General features: G+C 43.2%; 1 protein-coding gene and 2 long non-coding RNA genes across 15 annotated transcripts in view; 1 reads left to right on the top strand and 2 right to left on the bottom strand.

Annotated features, from left to right (window-relative positions):
* LOC111248115 (uncharacterized) overlaps window positions 1-17,653 on the bottom strand; it is a 159,004-nt gene extending 141,351 nt beyond the window's left edge. For 8 of the 9 annotated variants that reach the window (XR_015324246.1, XR_015324249.1, XR_015324253.1 and 5 more), the window contains exon 1: window positions 16,044-17,653. This is a non-coding gene — a long non-coding RNA (uncharacterized LOC111248115). Of the gene's footprint in view, window positions 1-7,251; window positions 9,044-16,043 lie in introns of those variants that run through there. The other variant, XR_015324265.1, reaches the window with a different exon arrangement.
* Window positions 1-22,316, top strand: Sesn (Sestrin). 5 transcript variants are annotated; one of them, XM_022799451.2, is made up of 3 exons: window positions 1-183; window positions 10,723-11,798; window positions 12,070-22,316. In XM_022799451.2, exons 1-3 carry the CDS (start codon window positions 163-165, stop codon window positions 12,380-12,382), a joined length of 1,410 nt encoding a protein of 469 aa, XP_022655186.1. In that variant the 5' UTR covers window positions 1-162; the 3' UTR covers window positions 12,383-22,316. The 5 variants fall into 5 exon arrangements, with proteins under 5 accessions (XP_022655186.1, XP_086840388.1, XP_086840387.1 ...); XM_086984262.1 differs by lacking the exon at window positions 1-183 and adding an exon at window positions 9,460-9,609; XM_086984261.1 differs by lacking the exon at window positions 1-183 and adding an exon at window positions 9,467-9,638.
* Window positions 20,818-23,504, bottom strand: LOC147756952 (uncharacterized). The gene is made up of 2 exons (XR_015324280.1): window positions 22,953-23,504; window positions 20,818-22,595 (listed from the first exon to the last, which is right to left on the bottom strand). It is a non-coding gene; the product is annotated as an uncharacterized LOC147756952 (long non-coding RNA).
* Between the last annotated feature and the right edge of the window lie 1,292 nt (window positions 23,505-24,796).

Genomic DNA, 24,796 nt, shown 5'->3' with positions numbered 1-24,796 from the left:
TCTACTACTGCTCAATAAAAGCAGTTGATTTGTGCCTTCATCCGTCCCCAGGCGTCGATTTCGCCTCCCCGGCGGAGACGAGATACCTAAAAAGCAAGATCTTTTTGTTCGTGACTTCGCCTTTACTGGATTATACCATACTATCACATCATACCTTCAGACATGGGACAGATCGTCAGAAACGTGAGTGTCTTTGCGTTTTGTAATAGTGTTTATTTCGGGTGTTATCTTTTTCTCTTGTCTCACTATTGGTTCGTTCTCAACTGAGTGAAAAGTCCGGATTATTGTATACGTATATACAGAGAAAGCATAATAGAACAAACGACTTAATTCAATGGATAATATACGAAGGGGCAGGGACCACTCTGAAGTTTCGCTTTGGTGGTCAAACGGCGACGTTGGCCAACGCGATAATCCATTTTGTTCTATTTAGCTAAGCTGGTTACTGTTTCACTCGTTGGAGTGATTACGAATCGTGTTTGTTATATTACTTTATGTTACATACTAATGCCAGCGCCGCCATTATTATGGTGTCGATCTGAGAGGCGAATTGTCACGCAGCTGACGATCAAACGAGTGAATTTTGTATTTTATATTTCGATTGCAATTTCTCTTTCAGTCACCTTGACATATATGAACATTTCTCTAGGAAGTCTCTTACCTAGAGACTACCAACTTGGTCTGTGTTCGATTATGTATTTTATGCGCGAACATAGTTACCGACTGCTAACTTCAGTGGCAGCATCTTCAAGCATCTTTGCTGCCTGGCTGAAAGCTAGTTCAACCGTTCCGTTTCGTCTCGCACCGCCTCGCCTGGTCCATCTAATCTGCCAGTTTTGACGATCGAACGTCGTTCGATTTGGCTATGATGGTTATTTCGTGTCAACCGATTGGTGTCTAACGATTACAACGACTGTGGCTGCTGCTGTAGCTGCAGCTGACTGTCACTATGCCACTATTAGAGCTACTGATATCATTAAAAATAACACTGATACTTTTACCGATGTTGATCGTACCTGACTAGCTTATAGTAAACACAGCTCGTTAACAGCGTGCAGGATACTTTTACTTTATCAACGTACATACAACGATGAGTGTGTGGTACCGGCATTTAGAAGCTCGTCGCTTGCTTGTCTTAGCAACTGCCAGCCGTTGGTTATTGTCGCAGCTGCCGTACCAATCGAAGCTGTTTGCTTCTAGTGCAGCCGAAGTGTTCGCCGGTATTCTGACCTTGGCAACCGGCGACCGCTGCTCACTGTCCAGCAAACAGCTACCGCAAAAGCAACGCCAATGGCAGCAGCCCCACAAACAATCAAAGAAAAAACAGCAAGAGCACCAGCAGCGATGAACTCGTTCCAGGCCGGACGGTTAACTAGCCGTGATTCTACTTAATAAATATATTTGAGTTATCCACGTCTGCCGTGCAAGCTAATTGTTTCTATATGCTGCTAGTCAAAACACTCGAAGCGTTCAGTGAAACTGTTCGATACGTATCATGCTTACGCTGTTCTTGCGATGGCTGGCGATGATGGCGGAGACACTATAATTCGTAACGATGCTATTGGTATCGGTTATAGGACACACTTCGGCAGTTATGCCGCAGACAGACGCAGGTGTATATATATATGTCTATATAAAATACGTGACGTTGCCTGCATTGTTTTTCGAGATCAGTGTCTCTGCCTTGTGGGTGTCTCATGTTTTATACTTGAAAACGATTTCCGTCAGCGTTCAACCCGCTGTCAAGAACCGCACATCAAAAAAACCGCATGACAGACAGAAAAGGAATGTAGGAATGGGTATTTATATAAAATCGCGAGCGGTATTAGTCTTCCCTTAAAGTGTGAAGGATTCGCAATGATCTGCCAGTGTTATTGGCTCTTTTTTTTTTTTTCTATACTTAGTCGTCCAAATTGAATTTTTAATGACATCCACTCAGTAGTTAGCGTTCGGTAGGTGCCAATATCGCTGTTATTTGTGCTACTCTAAAATTTGAACTTTGCCTAGACTAGCTAATTAAACCAATTTATTCCTAAAGAAAAGTCAACAGCATCAATAGATGTTGTTACCATGCGATTGTTGCACGCCATAGCTCTGTCAATTGTTTGTATTTTGCTATTTACTGTGGCGTTCGGCAACGTCCAGCTCATGTCATGAGCAGCGAATCCAACAAAGAGTTTGTAGTAGAAGCAAATAATCGCCGAGCATGACTATCTTTACCTACGTTCATTATTACCGCTATTAGTACCAATGGAACAGCAAATAGCTGGCCGCTTCTTCGCATGGTGCCAATTAAATCTAGGTAACAATTTGTTAAGCGCGAGATCAATTTTCTTAAATCTTCCGCCAATAGCTTTCCTGTCGCTATACGTCCATTCGTTGCTTTCTTTCCATCGTTAGTACTTGTTATTTGGACGGGCGTCGTGGAGCTTTTCGACGCTACACCAGCGAGCTTCGAGCAGTTGTTTGCTCCGGCTTCCTGCTTGTTTGGGGTCGAGTAAACTGGGGTTGACTCCTGGCCGGGCGGCTCTGATATTGCGGAAACTTGCATCAGCGTTCAGTGGCGCCATCTGGTGGATAAGACGGTAAGTCAACGGGCCCGTCTCCTTTCAGTTCAGGGCCCTATGTCCAATCTAACCCCTCAAAGCCTGCAGCCGGCGCTCCACACACATCAAAACCTTGCTTGATGCTGAGATGAGCTTGGTGTTGCCCTGTGCCGGCACCCTATACCGGTCCTTTCTCCTTCATTCGCCCCTTCTATCCCCCGAAGAAGGGGATCTATATCCCCATCACCGCCACCTCTCGCTCGACGGACCGAAGAAGCCTCACTGTATCATGATACAACCGCTACATTGTGCATACTTCTATGGAGCAGAACTGTGGCGTCTAGACCTAGAAACTAGGAGACGTGAAAGAAAAGCTCGTTCAGTGCTGCGTTTTTATGCATACGTGGCTTGCTCGTACATTGTGCAAAGATAGAAATACAATAATATGAACTGGCGTTTGAAGGAATGGCTTTAGCCGTTTCGCAAGAGTCGGTTCTTCAATCCAGTTCTCATTGGCTATACTGTTATTGTTGTTGTTTCCGGTCCGTCTGTGAGCAATAGACAGCAGACGCCTCTGTTATTGTTATTATTACTACAGTTCATAGTGGGCAACGGTGATTTGTCAGTATTTCACATTGCCTACGCGCAGGGGCTGCAGTCATCACACATTGCGGTTAGTCAATGCTGCATTGTTGGCGGCGTCAACTGGGACGGTGATGACTGCGTTGACGCAGCAAATATTGTTTCGGTGTGTTGTTGGCTTATCTTCCTTCTCACACCACTTCGATATGGTACAGTTGAATATTATTATCAATTGCTTACAGTCTGCACATGTTTGGCTTGCGTTTCTCGTACTTTACCATCCGTCCACACTTGACACGTATCGTATAACATATTGTTAGTGTTAATAATCTAGAATTTGCGTTCATATCGTCAGCGTCATCATCAGCGCCGTCGCTCCCGTTGGCGTTAGAAGCACCAAGTTGTCAAGTTGATTGTTATCATTTTAACTATCGTGGGCTGCAGTAATACATTACTATTGCTGGCGTACGTAGACAGATATATATATATATCTAGCACTTGCTAAAGCGAAGTGCACATATACTGTTTCTATAGACGAAGTGTCGGTCTGTATCTATGAGTATGATAAATTCCTTGCTATATCTTTCTCTGTGGCGCGCAAACACTCTTAGTATCCGCTCGTCTTAGTCTCACTGTTACGCGATGGATCGAGCTGACGAAACGTTGCCGGCATACGCAACTATACAAACATATACAGACGAAATACGGTATGCATCACAAGCAGGCCGTCGTGTCTTTCCTATTCTCTAAATCAAATGCTGTTGCTGCTGTAGTGGCTGTCTGTTGCTGTTCAACTGTTGCCTGCGGTACGTGCGCGAAGCTCAGCCACTCCTCGTCAGCTGGTTCCTTGGCTGATTCCAATCTGTCATCGGGGTCGCACAGACTGACGTATTGACTTCGTCGAACCGTATTCGACTGTCCTGTTATTAGTATCGTCCTCCTAGGCGGCGCTAGCCTGATCATTCCGCAGCAGCTAGTACGAGTAGCTAGTTAGTTAGGCTAAAAACGAACCGATCTATTTTTTCGAACGGCTGAACTGAGCTCACGCGCGTCGACAGAGAAGCCGTTCGCTGTGTTGTACCTGGGTTGGTTGCGCAAATGCAAAAAAGATATCTTTGGCCGCCACAGTACCGTAGCAACGGTCTGAAATGGCAAAATGACGCTGCCTGATGCTGTCGTCCGCGCTGCTGGCGCTTTTCGTTAAGCAGCGAGAAATTGCAAGTACAGGGAGAAACTCTGCTCAGCCCAAATGTAGCGTAGCAGGCGCAAACGCAAAACGCGAACTGGCTGCTAGTTCGTGATCGACGCCCACCGACTGACGGGATGGCTTGTTTATTAGACAAGGAGTCGAAGCGACGCGTCGTTCTGTAGCTGCCAGATTACTACTGCTGCTGCTGCTGCTGTTGTCACTGTTGCTGCTGGTCTAGCTCAGCAGCGGCGGCTGCAGTCAGCTAATTAATTGGTCCTCTTCATTTCGTTTATGGTAACGGCGATCAGTTCGACTGACGGAATGTTATCGCTGCCAGACTAGCTACAAGTAGCAATAATTCTTGCGCTCATTGTTGTCGTGGTTGTTGTTATTATTACATTAAACTTTTGGAGTGTTGTAATTAGCGTCACGACCCCGTTTTCTCCGCCAACGCCGAAACCGCACTCACTATCGGACCAATCGCTACCGCTTGCTGTTGTAGTCATAGTGGGCAATGAAGACCTGTTTTGCGATGTCTGCCTAAAAATTCAAGACTCTGGCAGTTTGGTAGTCAACCTAGGTAGGTAAGTTCGCTGCGTGCGATAAGGGAAATTAGTAACTGTTCAACTCGTTAGGACTACGTTTTGCGGCAGTCACACGCACATACATTCACGTGCAGCCACTTGGGCACACGATGGCACGCACTGGCCAGTTAGTGCCATGTTTGTTAGCGGCAGCCATGGTACTCGCTACGATAATCGTGATAGTGCCGGCGGCAGACCTATGTTTGTAAAACTCATCTAGATATTAGCACTTAGGGGTCTACTTCCGTTTCCGATCAGCAGTTGCGTAACAGTTATCAAAATCGACACACGTGCGGACACGTAGACACAGGTTATCAACGAGCGCGGCGCATTTTGTCTGCGTACTTCTTGTAGGGTCGTGAATAAGGCGCTTTTACGTCTGAATAAAGGAACATTGTTGTACATATAACTCTGCATACGACTATTTGTTTGATACTTTTAACATTGCATTTACACGAATATTTTGTATCTAAATAAAACGTGTCGACCGAAAAGTCCGTGCTGAAGAAATGGCCGATTTACGAGAGAGCGCGAACATTCTGCACATCAAAGAGACTAAGCGTATTAAGGCTTAAATTTAAGATTTCATTTGCAATAATTAATAGGTTTTTTGCCTCTTGATGACTGCCGTTGCTGTTCTAAAATTGCGCAGAACTGTTGTAGAAGAGCAGTGCTGACTGTCTGAGCTGCTGATGTTGATACTGCGGCTTTTGCCGCGTTTAATGCTTTGTTGTTATTGTCCAAGCTGAATTTTATGTACACCTTGCCAGGCAGGAATAAACTGGCAGCTGAGCCATTGCCAACTATGGCTAACTGGCCTGCGTCAGTTGGCCTGATTACCGTCGCCAGCAACACCAACAAAACAAGCACTAAGTACCTGTAAACAATTAACGGCTAGTTAACCCCATAGTGAGTATGACAATGATCGGTATGAACAACAACAATGACGGCAGCAGTGTCCTAAACACTGGTAGCACCACCGCTTAGCGTTTGTCTATCTGGTCAATAGCGTGTAGTGTTTCTTTGTTCCTCGCTGCTACTGGCGTCGCCGATGCCTCTGCTTCATCGCCGCGTACGGCGGCAAACGGTTAACGTAAAATTACGTGGAAATAACCCAGTGTTAATTCAGCAGCAACGACAGGCCACCACGATGAACGCCCGCCGTAGCCTAGTTACTCAACTAATCGTTGTTAGTAATGCGTTGTTGATTCCAACTTTAATGTGATCCCGCTCTCGTCGAATTGCCGAAAGGTAGAAAAAAAAACAGCAACAGTTTACCGCTGCCTATTACTACTGGTCCTTTCTCGTTATTGCAGCTCGGTCATTAACCACCACAGCAGCTGTCACTGTTACCGCAGCAACCACAGTCTATGGCCTCGCTGGCGCTAACGTAGCCGCGCCCACTGGGACTGGCATGTTGGTGGTGATAAATAGCCTTTGTTCGTTTATTAGCTAGCTAGAGTTGATTTGCAGGTCGTCATGTATAGTGGCTGGCAGCAAAAAACCTGATCCTCTTCTGGACATGCGTGCGAGTATGCGTGTGTCAACATCTACCAGTGGAACGACTATTGCACTTCCGCGTTCGCAAAAAACGTCCGAGTCCTCTCTGTCGGCCGCTACCTTAGCCACTGCTGCGCGTTGCTCGTGCATCCGGCACGTTGTTCCGTACTTGGTGTATTGATGCCTTCTCCCCGGTGGCCACCGATCTGACTGTTCTGGATCGACGGGGTAACTTTGGCCAAAGGCTTGTCGCCGGCGCTGAATATCTGACGGTTTACCCTGTTGCCTATGAAAGCGCGCACATCTTTTCTCGGCCTGCCACAACCGTTACGGCTCACGCTCCTCTTTGTGTGGCCGCCACACCATTTGTTGTTACCCCCTGACGATCTCCGTCGTTGTTTCTTTTTAAACTTTAAAAGTGAACTTGGACCGTTCTGCTGTCATCAGCTTTTCTTTGCATTCAAGTGCCAGTCAGTTTGGCTCTCTGTACTGACTGAACGGCCGTGACGCGAACGACGACGACAAAGGCGATGGCGCCGCCAACTGCTACTGCTACCGCCAACGCTGCTGATAGGCAATCGTCAATCTCGTCTCATTTTGCTCTTGAAATCTTTTTTTTGAAGGGGCGACCGGCAGCCTGCCAACCAAAAACAGGAAAGCATCAAAGTAGCTAGCCGCTAGCGAAAGCCGACATCACTGCGGATGCTGCTGCAGCAGCAGTAAAAGCAGTTAGTGTATTTTTATCCAGGATAATGTATATCTATATATATATATATATATATATATATATATATATATGGCAGCGTTGTGCTATAATGAAGCATAGGTACCTAGACGCCCGCTTACTCACTTGTCTGCTTTTGAGTACTGCCGCATCAGCCGCAGCGGCGCATGGCTTCTGTTGCCAACAATAGTTCACGAGTCGAGGACAACCATAAAGCACCAGTTCACCAAAGTCAAGTTGAAGGCCGACGGCTATAACAGGCAGCTGTGGATAAGACTGCAGAAGCAACACTGAAACACGTAGTAAGAGCCTTCATGACGTTTAGGACAGCACGTTTAGACAGAAGGACTGAGGGAGCCGAAGAGGCAAGGAAGCCTTCCATGTGGTAGTGGTGTAATCTTGTAATGGTAGCGGTACAAGTACTATATAATAAATAAAAGGCTCTTTGTTGTCGTCGTCGTCGTCATTGTTGCTGCTGCCGCTGCAGAAGAGCAAAGAACGACGGCAAAGATCAGTTAATGCTCGTATGACGTATTGCCGACAGAAAGCGAATTCAGAGGTGTACTCAGGCGTCGAGAGCGACAGGTCCCCAAAGCGCAAACGCGAGCAGCAAGATATTGACGGTCTTTTGCACGTTACTGTCGGTGCGTTCACCAAAGGCGAAAGTCGCCGGCACCGACGACGCCCATTAAGAACAATACTAATAGAAAAACAGCAGCTGAACAATCACAGGAGCGTATTAGCATTTTATGCGGATCAATTGCGCCATTATACAGTAAGTAATATACGCAAAGTCGACACGCGCCTGCATTATGGAGAAATCTTGCTGGTTGCAAAAGCTAGTCGAATCTGTACTACGATATAATACATCACTCTGAGTGGTAAGACGTGCTCAAAATTGCTTCTGCTGCTATCGTTGCCGTGATTGAGTGTTGATGCCCTAAAGGGCCTCGTAGCGACATTGCAGTGGTTGATGCCACTAATGGAAGCCGGAACCGTGCTGGCAGCGGCGGCAGGGTTGTTATCTCCTTTACCCTCAAACAAGTCCTATGTTCGTAGAGGTGGAGATGTCTACGATGATGATGGTGATCAGGACAATCCTACTGCTTGGGATGATTATGTATTTTAATTGTAGCAATACCTTTAGTGACGCCTTTTACTGATGACAATGCCAAAGCGGTGATGTGTGCTGTGACGAACGCGACTGCTGTTAGTGCTGATGGAAGCAGCCGTCGTTGTGACTTTCTCGAGCCGTGGAGGAACACCACGACCCTGACGTAAGCTTCCATAGCGAGCACAACACATTCGCAGTCGTCCCCTGATCATGATCTTAATATTGATAATGGCTGTAGTGTTGTCTAACAAATCGACAGACAAGCATCTAAGGCTTTAGTTGGTCTGCTACTGCTGCTGTTGTCTGCATTGGCCTCTACCGTAACAGCGAGAAAACTGCCAGCAACGAGCGGCATGCAGCGGCAGCTGCTATGGCAGTTCGCTATTATATGCCGCCGCCGCCGCCGCCGCTAGCGAAATCGACGTCAAATATGAAGCAGCTCACATTCCGAGCACGATATTCGCAATTACAGGCTACTGCTGGTGCTGCTGTTACAAACTTGTTTGCCTTTATCGTTTCGATGTTGTCTCTTTTCAGCTTCCGAAACACGCACGCGTACAAACCAGTGATGCCTCCTCCAAAGCATCTGGATGACCTGGCCACTGATAGATGTCCAGCTGGTCGGCTGTTTCCATCAACAGTCTGCTATATATATATATATATATATATATATATATATATATATATATATGTAAAACTTCTTCACTCAAGCGCCTGTTGGTGTAGGTTAGCTAGCGGGAGTATTAACCCTGTTGATCTCCGGAACAGCAAATGGGTCGGCACTCGTTGATGCCGTCTGGCCATCAGCCCCGTGGACAACGTTGCAGAATTGAGAAAGTAGCATAGACTTCTGACAGGAGATGGCCGCAGCACGAGGGCTGTGGTAGTGGTACTGTTGTGGCACGTTACTGCTGTCTGCAGCGGCGGCGCCACCGGCATTGTTTCTTCTTTCGAGGTGGACTCATGTTCCGCTGTTACCGTTGATAATCGTCATGGATCTACCATACATTAATCGACATGACACGACGGACGACGTCGATATGGGTAAAGTGCGGGCGAGAGTGAGAGGCGTGCTATAAAGCGAAAGGTCGCGTGGCGTACGATCGCGCAGTGTCGACCACTCTCTAAAAATAAGAAGAGGCAGCAGCAGCAGCAGCAGCAACCACCCATTCACTTCGTTTCGCTCCCTTTCTTTCGATCGAACACGACTGGCAGCCGTGCATCTGCAGACAGCAAACGTGGCCTGGTCGGTCGGACAGAACAGGTCGAGAGCGTGCCTGCAAACCTGCCGCTAGCACGATCATCAGCAGGGTGGCGACTTTCGCATCTTAGTCGCAGAAAAATAGCAAAGTCCATCGAAGTAATAGCAGGTCATGTCTGAATGCGGGGTACAGTAGCGGTATGTCCAGTGCGGGAATACTATTTGCGGTCTAAGTGAATGCAATGGTTATAGTTCGGTAGTTATTTGTTTAATCAGTCAGTCGCCTTAATTACTGGTGAAGACAGGTTCTTGCAGTGAATCTAAGAGAGTAGGATTGAGTTGTTGTCAACTCGCTTTCGAAAGGTGCTCCTTTTTCATTAGACTTTTGCCGTCGAACGTCGTTAGTGGTGGACCATTATACAGTATAGTGAGAGCGTGCTCGGTAACGATAACGCTGACGCTGATCCTGATGTCAATGCTGTAAGAGTAGTGCCTGCGGCTTATCTACCATGATACCGTAAGCGTGTAATTCGCTCTGTTGACTTGTCCACGATTTTATACTGCACCCCTGCGTGATGTTGCTATACGTTCGGCAAACAGAAAGCAGCATAAATCGAGTGGTCCTCTATCGCCCATGTAGACGAGCGAACAACCAAACGAGAAATAGAACCAAATTTATCGTCAGCTGTTCTCGCCAGGCGGCGGAGTACAGAATACAGCATGGGACATAAAACTGCTGCTACTACTACTGCTACTACTACTACTACTGCTACTACTGCTACTGCTACTACTGCTACTGCCACTACTACTACTGCTGCTGCTGCTGCTGCTGCTCCTGCTGCTAAGGTCGCGAATAGGCGAACGGTTATTATATAGGGCATTGTCGCGTGCTAGTCGTCAAACTGGTTATCGGAAGTGTCAGATAAGAAAAAAACAAAGGCTAGCCAAAAAATATGCCGGTGTGCAAAAGAAGTCGTCGCTCTGCCCTGCTGGGAGCAAATACGATCTGGTTTAGTAGGGATGTATGTTTGGCGCTTAAGCGCTGAATACGTTGTATTGTCATTATCTATATATATATATATATATATATATATATATATCTGTGTGTGTGTGTGTTGCACTATGATGCAAAATGAAATGTTTCCTTTCTGCGTCATATAGCTTCCAGGTATTATGATACCCAGTGGACTGGCTGTTCAATAACCGTGAATTTGTTTCTCTATCATAATAGTGAAGCTAACAAAAATATTTATTCTTCATGTTTATTATGTCTCCATTATAGACTCAACTCTACATAGAAGGTGTGACGGGGGCGGGTCAATTTTATACTGGCGTCTACCAAGATCGCGTCCTGAACCATGTTAATCAGTTGATGGCGTACCATCCGCAGTATCAGGAGCCGTTCTCGCAAACGCAGGAATTTGTAATGCAGGGTGATGGTCCTCTTCCATATGACCAGCGACATTTCATCGCACTGATGGCCGCTTCAAGGCACCAGTGCACGTATCTTGCCGAAGTTGAGACGCAGGAGTTCCTGTCATGCGGCGGCGACAAGGCCTGGCTGCAAGGTTTACAATTCGCACCCAAGAAGATCCGCGACTTAGACGACATCAACCAGATGCTTGCCCACCGACCGTGGATGATCACAAAAAACCATATCCTTCGGTTAGTAACTGGCCAGGACAGCTGGTCGCTGGCCGAAGTGGTTCATGCCATCACGATTTTGGCGCATTTCCATGCGTTGTCCAGTTTTGTATTCGGCTGCGGAATCTCGCAACAACAGCTGCAGCAGCAGCAGCAGCAGCAGCAGCAGCAACAACAACAGCAACAACAACAACAACAGACGTCGAACGGGCTACGCCTAAACTCGTCACGAGAGTCGCTCAAATCTGGCGGGTCGAGTCCAGTGCTGTCAGGCAGTCCGAACGCGAGTCCGTCGCACCAAGGGTCGCCGATCGCAGGAGGCGAAGTTGAAAACCTCATGCGCAAAATGCGAACCATTTCAGAATCAAAGTCGTCGCAGGACATCACCTGTGAGGAGCTCGCTCGTCGATTTGAAAGCGAGGCTACGGAAAGTGCTTCCATCTCGACAATACACAATGCCAGCTACTCTAACGGGCAGACCGGCAATACTGGATACCCTGTTCGGGACAACGATCTGTCTCGGTTCGTGCTCGACCCGTCCTTCAGTTATCAGGACTTCACCAAGCGAGGCGAGGCTCCCGAAATTCCGACGTTCCGTATCCAAGACTATTCATGGGACGACCACGGATACTCGCTTGTCAATCGACTTTACAACGATGTCGGCAAACTTCTCGATAAGAAGTTCAAAATCGCGTACAACATGACATATTACACGTGAGTACAATCTTTTTCATTTATTTCTAGTACGCACTGGGATTTTATTGCCAAACTGTTCAATAGCTCCGGCTTTGGGTGGTGAACAGCGTTTACGCTAACCATTGTATGTCCTCATGAGTCATGCATAACTAGTCATGTATCAAGCTAATATCGATTACATTACCTCACTTTCATACCAATCGCTATCACAGTTAATTCAATTTATTTAAAACACAGCGGAAATAAGTTTAACCTATAAAACGTTTTCTTGTTCACTTTCTTTGCTTAGTATGGGCGGGAAGTTAAACGTTGACACGACGATGTTTCGACGTGCCGTGTGGAATTACATTCACTGTCTGTTCGGTATTCGGCACGACGACTACGATTATCGGGAGGTGAACGAGCTGCTCGATCGCAACCTGAAGCAGTACATTAAGGCTGTTTGCTGTTACCCGGAACGGGTGTCGAAGCAGCACTACGATAGTGTGATGCGCGAATTTAAATACTCGGAGAAGGTGCATGTAACATTAATGATCCTTGAGGCTCGCATGCAGGCCGAGCTGCTGTACGCCCTACGGGCGCTCATGCGACACACGACCTAGACGACAAGTGGTAGCAGCTCAGTCGAGTCAAACAGAACAGCGCAACGCAACAATTTATCCGAATACGAATTCAAATACGGATTCGAAAACAAAACAAAAAACACATTATGAGAGCACGTCCCCTCGTTCCGTTCTTATTTCGTCCTTTTGAACTTGGGCAACAACAACAACAACAACAACAACAGCAACGTCAACATCAACAACAATATACTACAGCAAGAACTCGAGTGATCGTATGTCCACATCTAGATACAGGAGGATATTGAGTCCTCCATTTATTACTAATTTTGATCAATCTTGGAAACAATTATTGAGTTGCTTAGATTCACCGGCCGGTCTCCCAGACGATATTCCCCACCCCATGACCCATAACCCTGTTAGCCTTGCTCTAAACCATCAGGACAGTGTCCCTTTATCCCAGAGAGCAAAACAAACATGTCTGTGTGTGCGAGACAACCGAGAGATTAGTAAAGCGTTAGAGCAAGTAAAGGTGGAAAAGAAATCGATAGATTTATTATCGTTTAACAGAGCGGATCTGAAAAATATGCTTATTGTAAATTATGCAGTACGCATATTAGATATAGTATATGCTCGGCTTTGTTTCTGCTTACTTAGTTTTTTTTTGGAATTCCCATACCGTAAAACAGGAACAATGGCTATCGTTGGTCCATTACGCTCCTATAATTATATTATTAGTCTATCGATTAAAATGAGTATCGTACTGTGATGGGATAGCTTGGGAAGCTTACTTGAGTCGATGCAAAAGTTGTTTTGTTTCATGACAAAACAAGAAAAGCCCAGATCATCACCAACTAGTTAAGCAGTTGAAATGTACCGACGACCGACTGTTGACGAAAGAACCGAAGATCATGCTTGATAAAATAAAGTTGGAGATGTTGATGGTGATGTCGACAATAATGAAAGGTGAAATTTACAATGATCTCCTTGGTGGTTCTCTCTGGTGATTGATGATCGATAGCGGGGTGTGTATCTATATGTATACGTAGCAATTGTATCAAAGATATTGACGATTTCATGATCAACCAACCCACTGCTTGTTGTACGCGTCTATCGACCGATAAGCCGCCCTTTTGCCGCCTTACGTACGTTTTTCCGCCCTTTTCTTTACTTCCTACTAGGTCTACTGTTCGATGCGTCTTCGTCTTCCCGACTCAATTCGGACCTATTAACGGCCTCAACAACACATAATCAAGGGCAGAACATTCGTAGTGATTGTAGTTGTAAGGCTACAATAGGCTGTGCACGTACGCAAATCAGGCGCTTATAAGCTTGTTGTGGGTCGTTGGTTCTTCCTCAATACATGATAGTATATATCTCATTTCTTCATGGCCCGATACACCCCCCGCTCGATATCTGTGATCGATCCCTAGCGCATGCGCAGCTATCGGCCGCCGGGGAGCTGGACTCTCCCCTATTTCCTCAAGAACTAGACATGATAGAACAATATAATTTATAATAATAATAATAACATCCGTCGCCGAGTAAAGTTGAAAAAAAAATGAAATATTGGACTCCAAGCTTTTCTTTTTCACATTCAAGTTGCAGTGAACCAACACCAATAAGCATAGCAACAACAACTTATTACAACAACAGGTTAGAAAAGCAACAATGACTACAACAACAGCAACAACAATAGAAATAACAGCATATACAAGCATCTAGTAATTCTTCGATATCCGTCACTAAACGCGTTCGATAATGACCGGTTGGATACAAAGTCGATAGGAAAAAATGTGATTTTGTTACTAGTTCGTTGTTTGCATCACTTATATTTTCTACTTATCCTTTGAGCTCTCGCCAAGATAAATGGCAACACCGGAGCAGTTGAGAAACAGAGACGAATTTCAGCGATAACAACAGCAGGGAAAACGTACGGCTTAAGCAAAAAAGGTGTGTTTTTGCCGCTATAAACAGATAAATTGTCTCTCTGTTAATGAACAAGTACTATCGCGTGGCGCTCCGATTGCTGGTGACATCCAGCCTGTCTGTGAGAGAACGACATTATTGAAAGAAAGCCAATAAATGCAAAACGTGGAGCAGGTAAACGATTATGATAATGATGATGATTATGGTGGTGATGATTACGATGACCATGAAAACACGGTGTGTTTTTTGCTAGTTGTTTTCGCGCTTTTCTACTCCATATCTATATACAATATATATATATATATATATATATATATATATATATACAAACACACACATATATATATACCAACTATTTATTTTTTGTCACTATTTGCTATTATTCTTATTATTCGTTTAGTGTACTCTATTAATAATGTTACAGAAAGGAAGAAGAGAAGAAATAATTTAAATTTGGCCTTATGTTCTGTATGTTCGTCTGTCGAATACGCTATGGCGCAAAGATTTCGAATTGAAGAGAGTATCGAAGCGATGCGTACAGGAGGTGTAGAAAAAGAAAACTGGCCATTTTTCTCTAGTGAGCGGGAGCTATTGCTCTGTTCTTATTCTAATACAAGTAAAGCACACCCACACACACAGACACACCTATAAATACATTCACAAACTGAGACGTACAGCCGTGAATACTCTCACCTAAGAGACAGGGACACACACGGAAACATATTATCGTTTTTTTTTTTCTAATATTTCGCATTTTTTTTTATTTGTAAATTTTTCGTCTTCCTATTTTTTTCTAGATCGTTTTGCTTTCTTGTTGTTGTGGTGGCGTGCGTAGCTTTTCCCGCGCTGTCTCCCCAATGTATTCAAGCTTGCGCTACCAAGTCGTTCAGTCGAAGAGGAATTGATTAAACAGTTGACGAGTGTCTGCAGCAAAACAACTATCCCTTCTTTCCTACCCACGTCCGCTATTCTTATCCCGTTTGTCAATGTATGAGGAAGTTGCATTCTCCGCCAGGGAATTCGCTGAGAACGATGGTGTCCCACAATCATCTGTATGTATGTATGTATAGTGATGTTATGTAAAATACCGAATTGTTGTGCGAATCGTATCTGTTTTCTGTATGTATGATTTGAATCTGTATCTATTTCACTTCGGGCACTTTTGTGTGTCACCTAGAAAAAATGATGAGAATTAATTCATTGGTCGCTCGCATTTACAATGGTAAAAGTAGTCTGTGGCAGGCTTTCTGTTAAGTTCACTCGGTTCTCTAAATAGCGATTGACGATTGATTGGGTATTTGCTAATACGAAGTAAAGAAAAATAACCGAAAAGCGAGAGCGAGAAGAAGAGGTGCGTGTGCCTGTGTATGTCTGTGTCTGTGTCTGTTTACGAAGCTGTTCCTGAAGGAAGGTCAACGTTTCGAACACGGGGAAACGAACGAAACAGTCTGAACGAGTTAGCGTTTGAAAACGTGTAGCTATTTTTTAGCAGAAGAAAAAAGGAAAGTAATTTCAGAAAGTTTGTGCGTATGATTGGCACTTGAACTCCTAAACAAAGTTGAGAACCATACCATCTCCCATTAAAACTGGCGAACAGTGTCTCAGTTGCAGCTTTCTGCTTTTTGCTGACGGCGTTTTACACTTCCTCAGAAGAAATTACCCACTGCCTTCCATTCGAACGTATTGTATACGACTTATCCCACTCTTCGACTCTTCTTGTGTCCCCGCGCGTCTATCTATTTTACTCTGATAAGGAAAAAAGTCACCACACCACCTGTGTCTGTCTAAAGATGAGCGATGATCCGGTAATTAATAGCAGAGCCCTTAGTTGATTATTCAGATTGCTGGTAAAATCAAATGGCGGCGGCGGCGGCGGCGGCGGTGGCGGCGGCTGCAAACGGATAGCGAAATGGACAGAATACGATTGAGAAATTATAAAGAAAATAAGAGAAAAAAAAAATACAAAAAACGCATGCCAAAAAAAAGCCCAAAAAGAAAAGCCATGAATTACTATGACGAGAAAAACATCAACATCATGAGCAAAAAAATACAACGTCCGCCTTTATTCGGCCGGACACGGTGGATGGGTTAGGTAATGCAAAGCAAATAAGGCGGCAGGTATTCATAATTATGATGATAATATTGATATTGACAATTGCTATTACTAATATTATAATTATTATAAGAAAAGAGAAAAAAACTCGAAAAGAAAAACAAGAAAATAGGTCGAATTATTATTATTATTATTATCATTATTATTCTTATGATACATACCCAATTAATAAAACATCAATGCGATATAGACAGACAAACAAGCGTAGCAGAGCGAGAAATCGTGGATAAAAGATGATCATAGGCTTATCATTTAAACGATATGAATGCTATATGTTTGGAGACTTTTTCTCTTGTGCGGCCCGAGGAGACATACTACGTGAACATAAAATAGCAAGCGAACCATCCGAGCGAACTGAGAAAGGATAGGAAAGAGACAAAACATTAAAAAAGAGGATAGGCAAAGACGGCTGAAGCGATACAGAATAGCGATATCAAATGAGAGAGAGAGAGAGAGAGAGAGAGAGAGAGTTCCCTTATTATACTCCCTCAGGCACAACCCGTTCCAATGATCCCAATCCAACCGCCATTGCGTACAGTTCCCCCGCTCCCATGACGCTTCCTGCCCATCCTTGAAATGAACTGTGTCAACTGTCTATTGTTGAATTAACATCGTCTCGTCTCGAACGATAACCAAGTTCAGATGGAAGAAAAGCACATGCAAGGAAATATATCGCACGATAAAAACAAAGAAAATAAGAAAGACAAACACCCAACCTCCCCCGAAGTTGGTTCGTTGACAAAAGAAACATCAATCACAATTACCCAGTAGCAACAACAACAAACACATTTAATGTCTGACTCACTGCCACTCTGCCACTTGTCTTATCTACCACGTGCGCGACATTTATATCATCCGTCGTCAGTATCAACTATCAGTCAAACAACCATTGTTATAGGAAATTGCAACAGTGGGCTCATCATTCTGTGATGATGCACTATTACCCTATGATAATGCTCGAAAATAACGCTAAGAACATGTCAGTCTAACATTTGAAAAGGCTTATGATCGTGTCGTCCGCATGAGCGACAAACCCGTATTCATTGAACTATTATTCCTGCTACACGATATGGCGTGTGAAGGTGTGAGGCGCTAACAACACGATCGTAACACGTAATAGTTAGAGAATACACGTGAACCTGCTACATGTCAACGAGTGGACTAAAGGGAAAGAAGGAAAACTAAAATGAGAAAAACGGCCTATTTTCGGTACGGCCGCTCCACGGTGTTTGAGATGCAGCTGTTTCATGGTGAAGTCTCTGCGTTGTATATGCCCAATACCTTTTCAACAGCAATGTCAATAATATGACTAAGAACATGAAGATTAGATTTGATAGCAGTCTGCAGCTTGGTCTGTGATCTATGGGACTGTACACTGCCGCCGCTGGCCGATTTTCGATACCTCTTCTGACCATGGAACGAGTTTTTGAAATTCGAAAGTTCCGGAGGCGGCAGTATAAATGTCATCCACGAGAACCTATGAGAGAGTAAGTGTGATTACTAGTATGATAACGATGGTAGTGTGATGATGAAACGGTGTAAAGTAACGAAGATGTCAAGGTAGCAGATAGCGAGAGCGAAAGGCAAAAGGTGGCTATGTTGATGATAGTCATGATGACAATGAAAAGGCTTGAAGACAGGAAACTCGTTGATGTGATCATATAACGACAGACTATATAACACGCAGAACTCTCTAATGTTAAATAGCAGTGGTAGTAACTGGTGATAATGATTATTGCTGATGATCATGTTGATCATATGATAAGTGAATCACAATGAACCTGAAAATTATCATGGCGATGATGGTGATTGATTGATGATGACAATGGCTGAGTGGCGTAAGTGCCGCACAGCGTCGTTCAGAAAATAATAATGATATTAAATCGAAGAGAAGATGGCCATCATTGACAATAATGCAACAGCAACTCAAAAAAGAACACACACATACAGACCCACACGCACACACACACAGCAACACACACACCCACATATATATATATATATATATCTGAGATATATACACATATATATATATATATATATACATATATATATATATATATATATATACATATACATATATATATATATATAGCGAAAGGAACAGAAGAAGAGGCGCAAGTTATACTATGAAAGAAGGCAATCCCGCCGGGCTCAGCGAGGGGAGGTGCGCGCCGCTGAGACGTCTATCCGCCGGACTGAGTTGAGACGTCGGCGGCGTCGAGTAGCGGCGGACATCCTGCCCGCTGGTCCCAACACACGAATGGTGAATATTGATAATGACCGATGATTATAAAAATAATAGTGGGAGCCAATTGTAGTTGAAAGGAGACTGAGCGGACGAGAAAGACTGGTAATAATAATAATAATGATACTGCTAACTGGTGATCATAAGGATAATGATAAACTGATGACGAGGATGCTGATAATGATGAGTGTTGATCCCTCCCGTTCTACTGTGATACGATCTTCTCGGCATTAGCTTACCATACCACCACAACAACCATAATAATAATAATATTGATAACGATAATAATGATAATAAATAACGACCACCATAACACAGTGATGAAGAGTGAACACTAATCACAACCATAACGCAAACATCAATAGTAACTGAATAGATTTTTACAGAGTAGCTAGCCATCACACCCAGCAGGTCGAGCGAAAGAACGAACTGAATGCATGAGACAGCGCGAAAGAACATGTGAGAGAAAAAAAAAGAGACAGGATAACATAAACAAATAACGATTTTAGCGACATCTGTTAAACGTAACAGTAAACAACAACAACAACAACAACAACAACAACTCAGATTTAACCATGAAACAGTATGTCCAGTACATGAACACCGACAACCCAAAACCAAACAGCAGTATAATATACAACATCATATGGAACGAGACAGACAAAGCGCGCGGTAAAGAGATACTATTTAGAATTGAAAAGACAGAGTTCACTACTAATAATACTATTATTAATCACCGAAATAATACAATATAACATTTGACTGGGCCACCGGCATTTGAAAGCCCTTTGGGCATTCGGATGTTCGGATGGGGTAAAGGGAGTTCGTCATATGGAAGGGCGGGCGGGCGGGCGGGCGGGCGGCAGCAGCAGCAGCAGCGTGGCTCACTGGCAAACGACAACGACACACAGAATTTTCTAGTTTTCTTTCCCACTCGCCTGCCTTCTCTTCGATGGCTCTACTCCCGGTTGGTGAGATGCAGGGTCTCCCCCGGCAGCTGTTTGTCGGCCCCGGGGGCTCACTTGAGCTCTATGATACTTTGTGATAGCGACCCTTCAAGCTGGTTGTTCGCTCCATCGCTGTGACGGGGCGCTGTTGGCGCGAAGGACGCTCCGGTTAAGTCAAGTTGACTGCTTGAAAGTTTGGCAGGCTGAGGCAGGTTTCAAAGTATATCGTGACGAAAGAAAGGCGTGAACAACTGACAATACAACAGAAGAAGATTAAACGAAACGAAGAGCAAATGTATGTGTGTAAGATGGAGAAAGAGAGGGGGATTGAAAGTGAGTCTTATGGTTGCGTTATACGATGTTAAGAACATAATGATAAAAAGCGTGGATGAACAACGTAAGCGTGCGAGCGGGCTGTAAGGTGAAGTTGTGGGGGCGGGACGGAATGTAGAAGAACAACAGAAACAACAAAAGCAAAGGAACATGCATACATGTGCGAACGAGCAGACGATATCAACAATAGCAGAAGACGCCCCAACAGACAGCAACGACAAGGGCAAACGAAAAGCCACACCACACAGACAGCACGAAAAAGCTGACAGGTGCCCTAGTAAGGAGGTGGTACCTAAAGGTTCCCTTTGACAGCAAAAGACAACAAATATGAAAACGACAACAATACAGAACTATTCGGGCGTATGCCGTAGTATATACTGAATGAGTGACAAACAGCAACAGCAAAATACTATTCGGCATATATATACATATATATATAATTACCTAAGTGTAGGTATATACATATACCCGAAGTTTTCAGTAACGAAGATAATGATAAAATACAGAAACAACAACAACAACAACAACAACAACAACAACAACAACAACAAACAACGAAACAAACACAATAACCACCACCTCCCATTTCTCTGCTGATAATAATCGTAGCGTTTATGATCAGAATACAACAACTGATATCAAGAATAATATTGGTATTTATATTAATTATTGCTACCACTATAATAATCATTATAATATTGGTATATGGTTATATTTGTAGCTAGATTACGGCAGGAAGATGACGACAATAACGTGGAAGAATAGTGAAGGTGACGACGCAGTTAATCGTCGTAATAATATTGAACTAATAGTATGATGATGATGATGATAATAATAGAGATAACTTATATTGGTTCGTCGTGTGTGAGGAATTGCACGGAATCAAACTAACCGCTTATATCAATGCGTATATAGGCGAGCATATATTCATATATATATCCGTGACATATATGAAATACTATATACAAACAAAAACGAATATACATATACACACATTCATACATACATACATACATACATACACAGAGGCAAACAAATACAGAGGAACCGGAAGGACACATAGAGAAACCGGTCGGCGCGGCTTATAAAGCGACAGATAATAATGACAGAAAAGAGGTAACATTAACGATCATAACAACGACGAAGGAAAACAAAAAGTAATTGTTTGGCATACAACAGGGAGCGAAAATCATGGAAGTGCTGAGGGAGAATACGGGGGCATAATAAGCGGAACAAACTGGTAGCGCATATGTGATTGCGGAAGATACAAAAAACCAGAGATCGGGGAAGATCAAGGAAGGACAACAAACAAGACACACGAAACAAGTTTTCAGAACAACAATAACAGCTACGCGATTGTCTATAAGAACAGAAGCGATGATTCAGAAGATGAAGTAGATGTGAAAAGAAAACGAGCGGAAAGGTCGCTTATGACAAAATGATGATGATAATAATGAGAAAGACGACGGTCCGAAAACTGAAAAAGCAGCCTGAAGTGATGATGATGACGATAATAGTGGGTCGTTTGTGTATTTGTAAATAGTCTCCAATGATATGGGTCCTTGTATTTTATCTAGTCTACTGGTAACAACAACAAAAACAACACCATGAGAACAGACGACAACAACTTCTTCAGTGTGATCTCCGTTGGATCGCCTTTGCTAGGTGGCGGCCAACCTCTAGATGTTGTATTATAAACTACGATTACCGTACATCGGCATTGCGCAATTGGCTAATTGAAAATGCAACTAATAGAAAAATACAATAAACATTTAATAGGTAACGTGTTTTGACAAGCAAACAATTCACATTCTAGAATGAGCCAGTACAGAACAGCAGTTTGCAGTTCTACGAAAACGAAAATTTTGTCATTAATGTCATAACTAGCATATCTTCATTCTTATTTTGAGTATATCTCTTCTCTGCTAGCTATCTGTTCTATGAACGCGGACCCAGAAGCGTGGGAAAAACGCATAGTGCAACAAACGTTGAGAACAATATTGCTAAGTAACACCGTAGCGTGACCGTCGTTTTGACTGCCACGTCATCGGTTCAATATTCAATAGCAAATTTGAATCACAGAGAACTGCTATAATAGCTCGATAACTTATCTATACATTCGAACTATGATTCTCCGTTAAGGCTCAACCCGTGTACGGTGGTCGTTCAATATTTTAGTATGCTGTGCTAGACAGGCGAGATCTGTATGAGAAAAAAAAAGCAACATGATGGAAATGATGACGAAGTAAGATGGCCCTCTGAGAACCCAAGCGGTTCGAGGGGTTCAAAGGAATACAACAAACAACTGGCGTGTTTTATGTATTTAGAAAGAACGCAGAAGAGGGAGAAAATGAATACTGAGATTACAGAAAAAAACAATAAATTTTTCAGAAAGATCAAACAAAACATTGCTAGACTACTCATTCATAGTTACATAGCGTATTCAGTTAGATCTATACTTCAAAAGAAAATTTAGATATGGATATCTAAATTTTCTTTTGTATAAGTTATTTCATATTTCATTTTAGCAAACGCAGGCGAAATGTACAGGCAATAGACGATGGCGGGATTTTATAGCGCAGCGATATGTCGTTATCAGCACCATTATGAGTGAGAGTCCCTAATAGTATAAGACGATATAGTACCCGGTACCCCACACGGTGGCCAAATGCATTCGCCCATACCCTGGAAAAACGGAAAAGTAGCACAAAGTCCAAGTGGGTGAGATGAGAGGGACAAACCAAGTAAAGAAAAGCTGTGCTGTGTATGAAGGCAAGTTATTATATAAGTATATATACCATCGACAAACTGGCGTATTAGTTTTTAAGCGCCTTTTTTTCAATTCTAAACATTTCAGCTATGTTTAAAAATCCCTGCCTCTTTTTATCACTTCATTAGCAACCAGAATAACGGTATTACATTGCTGAATTTGTTAATTTGAAATTTACGGAACTCCTTTCGTTACCGAGCCATTTTAATATGGTGTTTAATTTTCTGCAATATTTTATTTCGAGTATTGTAGAATAGAAAGGCTATTCTTACGGTGTACAGGTTTTGCAGATAGCTCCATTTTTGCGCTGTTTGCCGGCCGCTGGAGTGTGGCAACAAAACAAACACTGGCACGTTCAACCGACGTCAACCAATGTTAATAGTAATGTTAGCCTGACAACTCTTTTTACCAATGCAGTCGAACCATGAAGGTAATATAATTTTTGAGAAAGACCTTCAGGATTATACTTTGCCGTTTCTGCTACTCCCCCTGCTGCTCGAAAGAGCGTTACTTCACAGGTAGTAGCGCTACATTGTCACTCTCTGAATGATATCGCGAAAAGGCTCTCTTCCAAGTCAAACTACTGCGTGTAAGTGTGAATGTATCTGTTAGGCACTGTGCTGTTTCTACCTGAATTAGAGCGCTCCATTTACCACATTTACAACGAGATCGAACCATTTCGGCGGTTATCAGCATATTTTCATCTATCTCTAATCCAGATGAATGTGTGTAGTTATTAGAAACCGAACGTTCAAGGAGACTGGCGTAGGCTGACGGAACGAGAACATAGATGGTGGTTACCATAGATATATCTGGTCCGGTATGAGCAAATTATCCCAGGCTAGCCGTTGTGTTCTAGAAATCGGGTCACCTGATTGGCTGATTACTAAATAATTTGTGCTGCTAATGTTGCGGGGAAGCACAGTTAAGAATGAGGTAGCCGACCTGCGAAATAAAATTTTTGAGTGTTGGACGTTATAATCTGGCACATGGGGAATATGCACATTCTAGTTTATCCCTAGCTATTAGAATAATTCATAGTCATTTATAGGGAGTGTGATTATAACAGCATGGGCAAGCGGGCTTGAAAGACTTTTGCAGATACATACACGATTGTAATTCGCTTCTCCATAGTGACAACGGGCAACGCACCATTACGCCACCATACGGACTTTTCTTGCTGAAGTCTATGAAATTAACATTACTAAATAATTTATAAATCTTAACTGAAGGACAGCGAGACCGAAGGGTATTGTCTCTTGAGTCAATGATTGACAACAGTAAAAAAAAAAATAGAAATCATGAGATTTTTGAAAATAAGAGTGTTACACCATAGGAGTATTCAATTGAAATATCATATCAAATTTAAGTGCCTCTCGTGCAGTCGTTGAACCATGATTAGTTACACTCTACATGGTGGACATGCTTAAAACAGAACAGGGTATTAATGCATACATTAGGGGCATTCGAGTTAAGCCTTACTGGAAAATCGTGTGCGTATAGCCATGTCATTTGTTTTTATCAGTTTACGTAGGCGTTCGTTTATTCAGTCGTAATGAAGTAATCTGACGTATACGCGAAATATCACGTATCTGGCTTAAAAGAGACAAAAGAAAACCTTATGTTATCACTTATGACTTTATTCCATATGAACATAACTAGCCTTCTGGTGCGTAGGATAGAGAAAATTACCTAGGCGATTTCTTGAGAATGAACTGATTATCTGGATGATTAATCTCATCGATCTAGGATCAGTTTAATCTGTATAGCGTCATTCATTTTGTTTTCACTCAAGTTAGATAATCGGTATCCCCACCATCTATTAGACTATTACATTATCCATAGCTATCAGAATTGTTTGAGTCCTATTCTCTTGTACAGAATCAATTTCGTCATATCGAATTCTGTGCACAAATAATCGAGTACGTTCGCTTGACTCTATTTGCTGGCACTGCACAAAACATTTCTGGGACGCCTTTGACGCTTATATTCAGTCTACAGCCCGTAGCTGTCTTGGCTGAACCAAAACTTACTAACTAATCAAAAAAAATTTATCTAAGGCATGCTCTCGGCTAACAGCTCCACCTTGGTATCAAAATAGCCCGTTCAACACAAA

The sequence above is a fragment of the Varroa destructor genome, unplaced genomic scaffold (assembly GCF_002443255.2).
Source record: "Varroa destructor unplaced genomic scaffold, Vdes_3.0 BEIS01000003.1, whole genome shotgun sequence".
NCBI lineage: Eukaryota > Metazoa > Arthropoda > Arachnida > Mesostigmata > Varroidae > Varroa > Varroa destructor.
This window is presented reverse-complemented; position numbering and strand designations above follow the sequence as displayed.

Excerpts from the sequence above, each read along its gene's own strand:
- Sesn (XM_086984260.1), top strand. The coding sequence starts at position 10,161 with ATGGGACATAAAACTGCTGCTACTACTACTGCTACTACTACTACTACT. Across the intron at positions 10,287-10,722 it reads CTGCTGCTCCTGCTGCTAAG|ACTCAACTCTACATAGAAGG; the intron begins GTCGCGAATAGG and ends TCTCCATTATAG. Across the intron at positions 11,799-12,069 it reads TACAACATGACATATTACAC|TATGGGCGGGAAGTTAAACG; the intron begins GTGAGTACAATC and ends TTCTTTGCTTAG.